The sequence below is a fragment of the Crinia signifera genome, chromosome 1 (genome assembly GCF_055691185.1).
Source record: "Crinia signifera chromosome 1, ASM5569118v1, whole genome shotgun sequence".
NCBI lineage: Eukaryota > Metazoa > Chordata > Amphibia > Anura > Myobatrachidae > Crinia > Crinia signifera.
The window spans coordinates 19,243,863-19,257,113 of NC_139217.1; the positions used below are offsets into that span (position 1 = coordinate 19,243,863).

Consider the following 13,251-nt stretch of genomic DNA (forward strand, 5'->3'; position numbering starts at 1 on the left):
GGCAGGATAGGAGGATCAAAAGAGGTTAGGAGGAGGGATAGGCTAGTCGAAAAAAGTGGGTTTTGAGGGAGCGCTTGAAGGAGGTAAGGGAATCAGAAAGCCTGATGGGTGGCGGGAGGTTGTTCCAGTGCAGGGGGGCAGCGCGAGAGAAGTCTTGGACACGGGAGTGGTAAGACTGTGCTGCAGACATTAGGATGGTTGGGTGCTGTGTTCTCCAACCTCTCACCTCTAAGTCAGGCCAGAGCAGTTGCTGTAGAATGCTCTGCAGGCTGGTTTTCCTCTTTCTCCTTTGCTTCTGTCCGTTTATACTGCATTACCTTCCCCCTGGTACAAAGTATAAACTGAACATGTGTTGTTTGGTTTTATATAACGCATGTCCCATATTCTGTAACTCTTGCAGTGTAAACATTGAGGAATACAGAAGCATCCTGGCCTTTATCTTTGTTATTAATGAAATCAACAAGGACCCCGATCTCCTCCCCAATGTTACTCTGGGCTACCATATATATAACACTTGTGGAGACGCGATGAACTCCTTAAACTATGTCCTGCAGATTCTGTCTGGTGGAACAAAGGAAGCTCCGAATTACTCTTGTATGGAACATGGGGAAGTTGCTGGATTTATAGGAGATTCTGGATTTCATACAACCCATGCGATGGCCCAATTACTAGGACTGTACAAGTACCCTCAGGTAAGTGCTCTCTGTGTTATAGCAGAAATGTCATTACTAGTAGTATGCAGGGGCGGATTGGCCCACCGGGAAACCGGCAATTTCCCTGGTGGGCCGGTCAAAAACTCTTTAAAAAGGCAGCACTTTGCCCAAATCCAAAATGGCCGTGGGAGGCTGCTGCGCATGCACGCACAGCACCTCCCAGGGTCTTCAAGATGCCACTTCATTGAAAGAAGCAGCAGCAGGTGACATTGTCTATGTTTGTGTCGTTTGGGTTTTATTGGTTGGGATATCCATGGTGTCGGTGTTTATATTGTCAGACTTTTCTGTACGTTGATGTTTTCCTTGTCGGAGATAAGCAGTTGTCTGACAATTGTGTGTCTTTGTTATATTGTCGGTGTAATTGTAGTCGGAGAAATGCCTATAGGAAACTTGTCTGGCACCCACTGGGGACATCTGTAACTGACACTACTGGGGACATAATATGTAACTGGCACTACTGGGGTCATCTGTAACTGACACTACTGAGGACATGATATGTTACTGGGACTACTGGGGACATCTGTACCAGCACCACAGGGGACATGATATGTTACTGGCACTATATATGTGCAAGAAAAATGATTGCTTGGCATTTACAGATGGAGCCGGGCTCTTCTTTGCAGGGGATGGCGATGGCAACGCCATATGCCATCCCCCGCCACCAGCCATCTGTATTTGCGAAAGGGGACGTGCGCGCACGAGATGCGCACGCGTCCCTTTTTGACGGCTTCCCCCGGGTCCCCGCCGGCTTGTCGGCGGTCACCCGGGGTCCCCACCGCCTCCACTCACCCCTCCCTAACCCTGTCCGTCTCCCTGAAGCAGAGACGGACAGGGTCCCATTGCACCGGCGCACGGACACTGAGATGCGCGCGCACGTGAGACGCACGCGCGTCTCAGTCAGATGGCGAGCCGGGCTGCTGGCGGATCGTCGGCGGTGACGTTTTGGCGATTCGCCAGCAAAGAAAAGCCAGGTCCCATCTGTAAATCCAGTACCATAGACAGTACAAAAAAATTGTTTCATGTTTTGAAACCTTGCTTTATGCACAAACAAAATATATTTGTGTGTATTTCATGAGTTTGATGTTTGTACAAATAAATGCTAGATACATTATTGAAACATAAAAATATTCTGAAATATGGAATAATCCATTATCCAAAATTCTTCTGGTCCCTAGTATTTTGGATATGGGAAAATCAACTTGTATTGTAAAACACTATGGGTGACATTTAATGAGATGTGAAAATGTGATTTTTACGATTTTTAGACAAAAAACAGCCGAAATCGCACTTTTTCCCGAATTCACATATTTAATGAGATGCGAAAAACTGCAAAAATTTGTTTTTTGCCGCAAAATCTTACATTCTGAAATTAAGATTTTTAGTTGCGCCGGAACTCGCATTCAGATGTTTTCCCATTGAAAAGAATATGCAAATTCGGGAAAATGTGTCTAAAAATTGCCACACGTGCAGACTAGGTTCTGACAGGCGAGTTGTCCAGAACCCTGCATAGATCATTGAGATCTGTGCATTGTGTAAAATAATGTGTAAAAGTGTTTTTTTTTTTCAAATGGCATGGGGTCCCCCCTCCTGAGCATAACCAGCCCCGGGCTCATTGAGCCGGACCTGGTTCCAAAAATAAAGGGGACAAAAAATCTGGGGGTCCCCCGCATTTTGAAACCAGCACCTGGCTCCAACAGCCCGCAGTGCTATGCCACAGCCAGGGGACACTTTTTACATAAGGTCCCCCGGCTGAAACATGAGCATGAGCTGGTCAGCCTTGGAGGGGTTCCTTGGGGGAGTGGGGACCCCCCCCCAAGAAAAAGGTCCCCCTCCAGGCTTCACTCATCCAGGGCTGAAGCCTGGGGCTGTCACCGGCATCCTAGGGCATTGGACGCAGGCCTGGTAGGGTTAAAGCAAAATTCCAAACATTGCTTTATACAGGTGAACTACAAGTGCCAGCAGGCCTCCCCCGCATGCTGGGACTTGGAGAACCAAAAGTCCCGGCATGTGGGGCATTAATGGGCCTGCTAGGACTTGTAGTCCACCTGTAAAAAGAATGTTAAAATAAAACACACACAGAAAAGTATAACTTTATTACACACACAAACACACACCTCACTTTTACACCAACATACTTACCAATCCAGGGTCCAGCGCTGGTCTCTCTGCTGCAGAGGCAGCTCACCCCGTACTGACAGCGGGGTGCAACACTTTTACATAAGGTCCCCCGGCCAAAACATGAGCACCGTGGCTGGTCAGCCTTGGACGGGGTACCTGGAGGAGTGGGGACCCCCCTCAATACAATTTGCATATTTAATGAGATGCAAATTCGGGGAAATGTGTCTAACACTAACAGCGGGGGGAGCCAGCTTACTCCTGCACAGATAACAGCCCCTGTAGCGATGTGCCAGCGCTACAGAGGCTGATACCGTCTTTGGCCGATGTGTCTCCATGGCTGAGCAATGCATCTCCAAGGAGATGTATCGGCCAACCACGCTAGCAGCCTCTGTAGCGCTGGAACAGCACTACAGAGGCTGTTATCTGCGCAGGAGAAAGCCGGCTCTCCCCGCGGTCAGTGTGGGGTGAGCTGGCTCTGCAGCAGAACACAGCAGGCTGTTGGAGCCCGGTGCTGGTTTCAAAATATGGGGGACCCCCAGATTTTTTGTCCCCCCTACTTTTGGAACCAGGTCCGGCTCAATGAATTGGAAAAATTGGATTTTGAAAAAAGTTAAAAACTCATATTGACTGTATTCATTTTGACCATGTCTATTTCAACCATAAGCTTGTGTTGACATTTTGTCAATGTTGAACTTGGGTACAGTATGTCAACAATTTCAAGGTGTTGACCTAATCAAATTAGTGGTCAACCTAGTCAACCTAGACATTGTCTTCTCTGTAACCGCGTAACACCAATGACACAGAAAAATGTCCACACCAAACCCACAGTCCATTCACTGCTTTAAAATACTTGCATTATAAAAAAAATGGCAGATTACTGTATATTCAGAGTAGTATTTATTAGAGATGTGCAAGTTTGGATTGGGGGAATCCGGACACCCCCAGACACCCCGGACACCCCCAATCCAAACTTCTGTTTTGAGCCGGTTTGGGGGTTCCCGCCCTGATTCGGAGCATGGGTCTCTGGACCCTCCAAGATCCCATCCTGGATGCCTACCTGATCTCAGTGCTGCCACCTGTGGCAGCTGAGATGTACTACCTCTGGAGACTGAGTACAGTGCAAGTGATAGAAAGATTAGCTGCTGCTGCCAAAGATGGCCATCGGTGCAGACGCCATCGATGGTTGCCATCGATGGCGATTCTGCACCCAGCCATCGATCAGTGTTTTTACTCGGTCATGTATATTCCCCCTTTTTTTTCTCGCGAGCCGAGGATCCGTCTAAAAGATCTGCATCTCTCCTTCGGGGGATCCGTCGGATCACGGCTCAGCTTAATGAACCGTTTTGACCATCTCAATCGTGATACAGCAACAGCTCCTCCTTAATTTCCTCCCACACCTGTGGCTGCGAGGAAACAGCTCACATTTTCTATCTAACTCACTGGGGATGATGGGGTAACTCACCGCGTCCTGCCAGGTCCTTACCGAGTTTTCCACCTGCCACGCTGTTCCAGGCCACAGTGATCAGACAGCCTATCTGATCGCTGTGGCCAGGAGCGGCGAGGCAGGTGGAAAAACTGTACAGCATTGTACAATCGCTGTATCGCTGCACACAGCAGCACTGCATGCAAGCTGGAAGGACAGCGGGCATGGTGGACGGGGGAGCGCTCTCTGGCGAGTCTGGCTGTCTGTGTGAGGACGCTCAGTGAACCTGTCATCCTCACACAGACAGCCAGAGAGCGCTCCCCCTTCCACCATGCCCGCTGCCCTTCCAGCTTGCGCGCAGCGCTGCTGTGTATTCCGGGATCCCTGGCGGTAAATATACAATGCTGTATACAAGTTAACCTGCGCCCCGGTGGAGCCTGCTCCCCCCCGCCATCGCTGGGGCTGCGGACCCCAAGTTACGCAACTGATGCCACTGCTGCCCAATCTCCATATCTCCCAAAATGTTGTCCATCTGCGATACCATGCTGGATGGGGTCATGCTTCTGAGATGTCTGAGGCTCTTACTGTTGCGCAGACCTTGAAAAAGTTCTCACACAAAGATTTGATTAAAATAATCAGTAATCATGTATAATGTAAATATTGATGAATGGAAGAGAAATCATCTTTTTAAATACAAGATGGTCAATGTGTAAAACTGCTGTATATGATAAGTGTAGAGCAGCTTCTCTTGTAGGTAAAACCAGTAGGAGGAGACAGTAGTGATTGGTTCCCGTTCAATGTGTACAGGGCTAGTGTATGTTTTGGGGAGGTAAGCCCATGTCCTTTGAAGGAAGTGTACTATTAGGCTTTGTTCTCCATAAATTGAAATACTCACCAATTTTGGGGATCCGAGACAAAATCCTGTTTGGATCTCCCATTGAGATTCTAGCCAAACCAAGAACTGGTTTTGATCTTCCCATGGTTTGGAATTCAGAATTTAAATATAGATTTTGGGGTTTGGATTGCAAAAACACCATTTCATCAACAATTATCAAGATTGTTTATTTTTATCAAATCTTTCTGTGGAGTACTGTCCAGATATCAACTATAAAAGTGTTAGGGCTATTTCACATGCTCCGGCTGCTACCGGGCAGCGAAATCCTGCACGGTCAGGAAGCCATGCCGCACACAGTAGTTTATAATGAAGGGGATGACCACAGCCCGGCAGCTGTCCCTTCCAATGGTGGGATCCGTCTGCAACCGGGCGGCCAGGCCGTGGCCGTCCCATGTGAAAGGACACATGTGTGTCCATTATTAACTGCTGTGTGCGGCATGGCTCCCTGGCCGTGCAGGGCTTTGCCGTCCGGCAGGACCTGGAGCGTGTGAAATAGCCATTTCACCTCCTGTCAGGATTGATTGCCAGGTAACAGTTTCAGTGGCTGAAACTGGCAGGTCTGTGTAACTGTATCCTTGCTCCTGTGTGTTTGCACACACCTGTCACATAGATAGCTCATCACTCAGCTGCAGTTAAGCTGTGTTTAGGAGGCTTATGTTTTTCCAGCTATCCTGGTCCATGTCCCTTATAGCATCATGGTCTGCCTCTGTCCCAGTGCTGGTCATAGTTCACAGTTTTGGTGGGAGCCCTTTAGGGCTATTTCACACGCTCCGGCTCCTGCCGGACGACGAAATCCCGCACGGCCACAGCCCGGCAGCTGTCCCTTCCAGTGGTTGGATCCGGCTGCAACCGGACGGCCAGGCCATGCCCATCCCGTGTGAATGGATACAATTGTGTCCATTATAAACTGCAGTGTGCGGCACGGCTTTTCGCCAAGCGGGGTTTTGCCGTCCGGCAGGAGCCGGAGCGTGTGAAATAGCCCTTAGGGTAGTTTCACACACTCCGGCATTGACCTGACGGCAAAAAGCCGGACAAACTTTATTCGGTTTTTAGCCAGATGGCAGAACCTTTCACATGATCCGGTTTTTAGCCGGATAAATTGTGTGCTTATGCATAAGCTGGATGAACAAGCAAGTGACTTTTCAGTGTCACTAGTCCACGTTATCCTAGCCCCGCCCCTCTCATCGCATGAGGGTGGGTTAAAACAGTTTGACTGGCATGTCCAGCCAGTGTTCCTCTAGCCTCGCCCCTCTTAACACAGGGGGGCGGGCTTTTATAGCCGGCAGTACCGTGGTGTGTGAAGGCGCCCATTGCCGTCCACACCACACTGAGCAGGGAGGACGGGACGGCCACGGCACGGCAGCCGCCCGCTGCAGTGGTAAGATCCAGCTGCTACCCGGAGGCCATGCTGTGACCACTGCAGGGACGGCACAGCTTTTAAGCCATGTGGTATTTTCCAATCCGGTGGCACCCAGACATTGTGAAATAGCCCTTACACTCAGATCTCTGCTTTAGCCCAATTAGCTATGTTTCTAGACAGCCTCAGTATTTTGTTCCTGCTCTATTTCCAGCTGGCCTCATTATTGTTCCTGCCAGTTCTTGGCTTTTCTCCAGCTTTGTTTTCCATTCACCTTCTATTGTGTTTCAGTCAGTTATCCTGTCTGTTCTCCTGTATTGTATTCAGTATTCTCCGGTTATTATCTGCCTGTTTCGTTATTGTTTTCCACTCTCCAGTTCTGGTACTTGTCCCAGTTTCTTCAATATTTTGCCTCACATGTTCTCTGCTCTACCAATCTCCATCAGCCTGTGTATAACTTTATTGTATGTCACTATATGTATTTCACTTTCCATCCCCTTAGCCACTGCCTCTTCTCTATTTCTCTATACAAATCTTAATTTCCACCTTGTATTATTAGTCATTCTCTAGTCTCCTAGTAGGATCCTCCTTCCAGCTGGCATTGATTTGGGTCACTTGACGTTGAGCTTGTACTACCACCAGCGGTGTAAGTCCGTATGGCATCCAGTACAGGTACAGTAGGTACACCTAGCTTTAAGGGAAATGGCAGCTGTTATAGATGAAGACCCGCTGGTGTGTTCTACAAGTCTCAACCCACGGTGCACAAGGGTCATTGCTCCAAAAGATCCACCATAAATGGAAGCCGGTTCCGAGAATGTCATTAACCTCAAGTTTGCATCAAACAGTTCTAACAAAAAGCATTCACCTCTCGGAAAAATGGTTGATTGGGATTGTGTGAGAATTGGCAAAGAAATAAAACACTGAAACTACTGAATGCTTGTTCAGCCTCAGGAGGCCAATCCATGGTGTTTCTCAGGAAGTGTCATTGGTGATACCACTGTTGAGTAATTGAGTAATTCCTGATGAACTGCCTGCTAACTATCAGCTGTAAGCACTGTACATATATCGTTTGTTAAAGATCTTTGACACCTTTATTCTATCAAACAATTCTAAAATAAGAGGTAAGTGGTACCTGTCTTTAAAAATAATGATATTGAAACCATAATAATCAATACAAGGTCTTAGACCTCCAGTCAGAAGTCAGTAACCGCCTAGTGGCTTAGACATACTCTTACATGGTAAGACATTTTCTCAGAGACCATCTTACTGGACACATCTCTGAAAGACTGATATGTTATTGGAAATTTTGGGATGGTATCCTTCCCTGTGCTCTTTTTCTATGGTAGAGATCCACTTGGATACACAATGATATCTCCACTGATACCAGGATATTTTTGTAGCTGAGCTATAAGCGACTAGGGATCTGCTCTGCTGTGCTACTGACCATAGGTGCCGATTTATGATTTTGCTGGTGGGTGTTCAATCCAAAAATATAGGGGAGTGACTCCATGGGAAAGGGGCGTGGCCACAAATAATACTGATTTATATTATGCAGCACAGTTGTCTCCAATATTGAAATTATGGCAGCAGTGCCAAATACATAAATGCCCACACAGTGCCAAATACATAAATGTCCCCACAGTGCCAAATACATAAATGCCCCCACAGTGCAGGTTCATTAATGCCCACACAGTACATGTGCCAGCAACGAGGGAGGGGGAGTGCAGTGGGACATGGGTGAGTGGGCTGCTGCTGAGTGCTCATTAATTTCCGTGAGATCTCGGGCCCTCAAGCAGCAACAAAATTGGCACCTATGCTGCTGACCAACAGTACTTAGTGTCTTGGTCCCAGGATACCTGATGCTGCTCAGAACTGTACGGGTTCATCAAAAAATTTTCTAGACTCTTTGATCAAGTTAGTGCTATCATGGATAGGTGTATAATTTTTCTCCCACAGTGGAAAAGCCCACACTACTGTATTCAGGGGTGCCGGATGGCTCCCCGACAGTCGGGATTCCCACAGTCATTACTCCGATGTCGGAATCCCGACTGCTCCCTCATGGGGGTCCATGACCATCGTAGAGGGAGAATAAAATAGGTGGCGAGCGCAGCTCGCCACCGTGTCCACAGCGTGGTGAGCGCAGCGAACCCGCAAGGGGCTTCATTGCGCTCCCCCCGCTGTCAGTCGGGATTCTGACGTCTGAGTAATGACTGTCGGAATCCCGACTGTCGGGCATATATACCACACCCGTATTCAGTGCTTGTCTGGACAGCAAGGAAATGATGGAAGCCACTTCTGTTATCTCAGAAGGGAAGGTCGAAACCTGTAACTTGATCTGGATGAAACAATGGAATAAAAATCAGCTTTTGATATCCTTGTCAAACTGTGGGGTTCGGTATATAGTGGTGTGGCAGCTGGAGTAATAAATACAGAAGGTGCTGCTGGTTGTTCTGGTGTTGAATGTATAGTATTGACTTGATGCATAAGTGTCTGTAGACTCTGCATGACCTGGGCCTGAACATGATCTTGCTTCTCAACAAGACGGATTTCTATTTTATTAACATGGAATTTAACATTATTAGGTATATTTGGTGCTGATAGTTTAGGTGATGTACAGTATATGCCCACATTGCAGTCACCAGGACCACACAATACTGGACAAACCTTGATCTCCAGGTGGCCCTTAATATAATGATGGAACCTTTCTCCTCTTGTTTTTGGTATAATGTGTCTGTATAGCTACGCTATCCCAGTGGTGGTTTTAGAAACAAACTTTTTTATACGTTGTCCCTTCATCACATATTAAATCTGTTTCCATAGATAAATTTTGGAGTCACTGATCCAGTTTTAAATGACAGAAAATTATATCCCACATTTGTCCGGATTGTCCCAGATGATCGGGTCCGTTACACAGCTATTATTAATTGTCTGCTTCATTTCGGATGGAACTGGGTTGGAATCATGATACTAAAACATGGTGTCGGGGAAATGGAAGTAGAACAACTGAGTAAGATGATGGCCCAGCATGGGATCGGCATTGAGTTTCTCATACACTTCACTACATATCTTGCGACGAATGAAAGGTTAATGCATAAGATTGAGACATTAAGAGCTAGAGTTATCGTTATATGTGGTCGGTATACTGTAGATTTTATAGCATTTTTTGCGAAATCGAAAGTTATTAATGAGAATTTCACCCTGATCCTCCACGAATCATGGACTAATATTAAATATTCTCAAGATATCATCTTCCCGCCAGTAAACTGTAGCTTGGTTTTCATTTTACCCCCCAAACGATTCCACATCATTAATAATATTAGTCATAATGTAAATGTGTCTAATTGTCAATCAGATCTGATGCTGGAAGATATTGGGCTCCAGATGTTTCATTGTCTTTCATCCAACAAATTAAAAAATACAATTTATCAATTGCTCTATTTTTTTGATGGACATGACTGTATTGTCAGGAGGCGTCTTCCTGTTACATTCCGTGGCGTGGAGGACTCTAAGCCGCACTACATCTATGCGGCAGTATATGCCCTGGCTCACGCTTTGCACCAAATGAACCTCAGGAAGAGTAATTCCAAAACTAATGGTTTACGGCAAATAGTAAGTTTTATGGCCTGTTATATGGACTGCTTGGATAAGACATAGGTCTTTCTTTGATTAGCAGGTGGAACTGTACAATACCACTCAAGGATACCACTCAACTCTGCAATTTAGGGCCTTATTCAGACATGTTCAGTAGGGTGCGTATATTCGCTGCCCGAATCCCCTCACTTGCATGCAAGGGGATGTGTACACTCCCCTCGGGTGCAGGGGCAAGGAGGAGAAATCATTCAATGGACGGCAACCATCGGATGCTTTATCCCGCTAATAAGAGTCAGACTGGACTGACTTTTCCAGCGCCCTGTGAAGTTAGCCATCCGCTCCAAGCAGGCAACTGGAACTGGGTGTTTCCCGCTTCTGCCTCTGCGCTCGCCATTTCTGTGCCCTCCCCCTTCCTGCCCCTCATAGAGTGTGAAACTTGCGGAAGCCCTTTCCTCCCAGGGTTTACACATGTGTATAATTGCACAGGGACAAAATGCGTACGGGCATGGCCTAGCATCAATCTTGGATGTGAGGGTAACCGCTCCAAAAACAATCGCTGCGGGTAACCGCTGATCTTGGTATGTGATTTTATACCACATATAACAGTGTTTTTTATAGAAATAAAAACTTTTATATTTCTGATACACGCACTATTGAGCGCTCTCAGGGAGAGCTTCAGGGAGACAGACAGGGTTAGGAAGGGTGGGTTCGGGGAGGCGGTGGGGACCCCGGGTGACCGCCGACAAGCTGGCGGGGACCCAGGGGAAGCCGTCGGAAGGGGACGCGCGCGCATCTCGTGCGCGCGCATCCCCTTTCGCAAATATAGATGGCGGGTGGCGGGGGATGGCGGATGGCTTCGACATCGCCATCCCCTGCAAAGAAGAGCCCGGCCCCATCTATATTGGAAAAGACGGCGTGAACCTAATAATGCGCTCAAGACCAAGCAGCACCACTATAGAGCCTTGCTGTTAAAGAAGGAATCAGCAAAAAAAATGGAGAAATAGAATAGAGGTGCGCTTCCAATAACCCCTAAACAGGTAGACAATTACCAAATCAATATAGTAAAATCAAAATATACATTTATTCAATAATAAAATGCATAAGATTTCTTCAACATTTCTGTTATCTCTTGATGGTTCATCAGGGCCGGCGCTACCCGCTCAGCACAGCCTGCAAAGCAGGTAGGCGCCGGCCCTGAGAGGCGCTCCGAGTCCCCTGAGTCCCCTGAGCTCTCTGAGCTCTGACACTGCTGCTTCCGGGTGCCGCAGCCTGCGCCTGTCAAAATATATCACAGGCAGCAGCACCGGCAGCGAGCTTAGCACACCGCACAGGCAGCACAGCAGTGCGCTCTCAGTATACTGTACTGTGGGGAGACGTTGCTGCTGTCAGCCAGGAGGCAGGAGCAGAAAGGGACTCCTTGCAGATGCATACACATTGGAGGCTGGAGCCAGAGGAGCTGAGTGTCGGGAATAAGGTGATTAACCACTAGGGAAGGGGCAGGCTGTGCATTGTAGAGAATGAGGGGGCATTCTGTATAGGGGTAACTACTCTGGGAATTCTGTATATGGGGAAATACTCTGGGCATTCTGTATATGGGGAACTACTCTGGGCATTCTGTATTTGGGGAACTACTCTGGGCATTCTGTATATGAGATAGATTGTAAGCTTGCAGAAAGGGCCCTCTTTCCTCCAAGTCTGTCTGTTGTGTTACCCAGTTTGTTTCATAACTGTCTATAATTGTAAAGCGCAACGGAATCTGCTGCGCTATATAAGACACTGTTACAGAATCTGCTGAGCTATATAATACACTGTAAATCTGGGTTGGGGGACCAGGATCAATTCATATTATTTGTGGTCAATGTACCAGGCAAAACCAGTGCTTGTGGCTGCCAATCATAATATATGTGGACAAACAGAAGCAAATCCTGTCCCTCACCAGATAACTGTGACATATAAACACAATGCAGTTAATTTAATATTTTTTTTTCAAAATTTCACGATAAGAAGCATTTGGCCTAGGAATGCCTTGAAAATATTTTGATGCTTTGGGAATCCTTGCTGTAAATAATTAAATAAATAAATATGGGGCACTAATCCTGGCAATATGTGTAAGCGCCACAACTCTGCAAGGGACACTACTCTGGGCAGTATGTAAGTGGCACTACTCTGGGAATTATGTGTACTGTATGTGGCACTAATCTGGGTATTGAGTGTAAACATCACTACGCTGGGCCTTATGTGTACGGGACGGGATTAGTACTAAATCCCGGCGGTCAGAATCCCCACCGCCGAAATCCCGACAAATGGGGGATGTGGATCGCTCCTCCTTGCGGGCTCGCTGCTCTTACCATGCAGCGGGCCCGGTGACTCGCTACACTTGGCACACTAATTTATTTTCCCTCTACGGGTGTCATGGACACCCACAGAGGGACAAAGTGCTGGGATTTCTGACTGCCGGGCTCTATTACTTTGGCATTATATATAAGGGGCACTACTATATTCCGTAATGTGTATAAGGGGCACTACTGTTTGAAGTAACATAAATAATGGGCTCTACTGTGTGTCATAACATAAATAAGGAATTCCAGTGTGTAGTGTAATGTAAATTAGTGACACTACATGCGGTGTAATGTGAATAAGATTGTGCTACTGTGTGGAGAAATTGAAAAACACACTCCTTGTGAGAACACACCCCTTGTTGCGTCACAAGCCTCTAACATGCTCTCTTTTATAAGGTATGGAAGGGTGCAAATTTATAGTTTGCAGGGGGGCCTAACACCCTAGCACCGGCCCTGTGGTTCATAAGACTTTGACAAATCGCAACCCAATGCATTTCGTCCCTAGGACATCATCAGGGGTAATAGGTGTATCTATATAAACGGTTAAGGAATATGCCTTTCAGAATATACTATATTTTCCATATATATATATATACAGTATTTATATATGGTAAATAGAGAGCGCTTAATACATTCCACCACCTTGTAGGTTTTCCATAAGTTTGTACACGTATGAAGAGATGTACACAATTCTTAAACATAAAATTTATGTTTTTTTTATTTAAAAAATCTTACAATTTCCAACCAGTCCAAACCTACGCGTTTCGTCTTATACAGACTTCATCAGGTTTAACACCACCTGTAGGTGGTAGAGA

The 13,251-nt window shown here is 46.8% G+C and overlaps 1 protein-coding gene across 1 annotated transcript; it reads left to right on the top strand.

Moving 5' to 3' along the window:
- Positions 1-278: 278 nt before the first annotated feature.
- On the top strand, positions 279-10,198 carry LOC146025607 (vomeronasal type-2 receptor 1-like). The gene is made up of 2 exons (XM_083155541.1): positions 279-692; positions 9,327-10,198. The coding sequence occupies exons 1-2, from the start codon at positions 348-350 to the stop codon at positions 10,158-10,160; spliced, it is 1,179 nt and encodes a 392-aa protein (XP_083011667.1). The 5' UTR covers positions 279-347; the 3' UTR covers positions 10,161-10,198.
- Positions 10,199-13,251: the final 3,053 nt, after the last annotated feature.

Coding starts and splice junctions, on each gene's coding strand:
- LOC146025607 (XM_083155541.1), top strand. CDS start 348: ATGTGTTGTTTGGTTTTATATAACGCATGTCCCATATTCTGTAACTCT. Junction 693..9,326: donor GACTGTACAAGTACCCTCAG/GTAAGTGCTCTC, acceptor CTGTTTCCATAG/ATAAATTTTGGAGTCACTGA.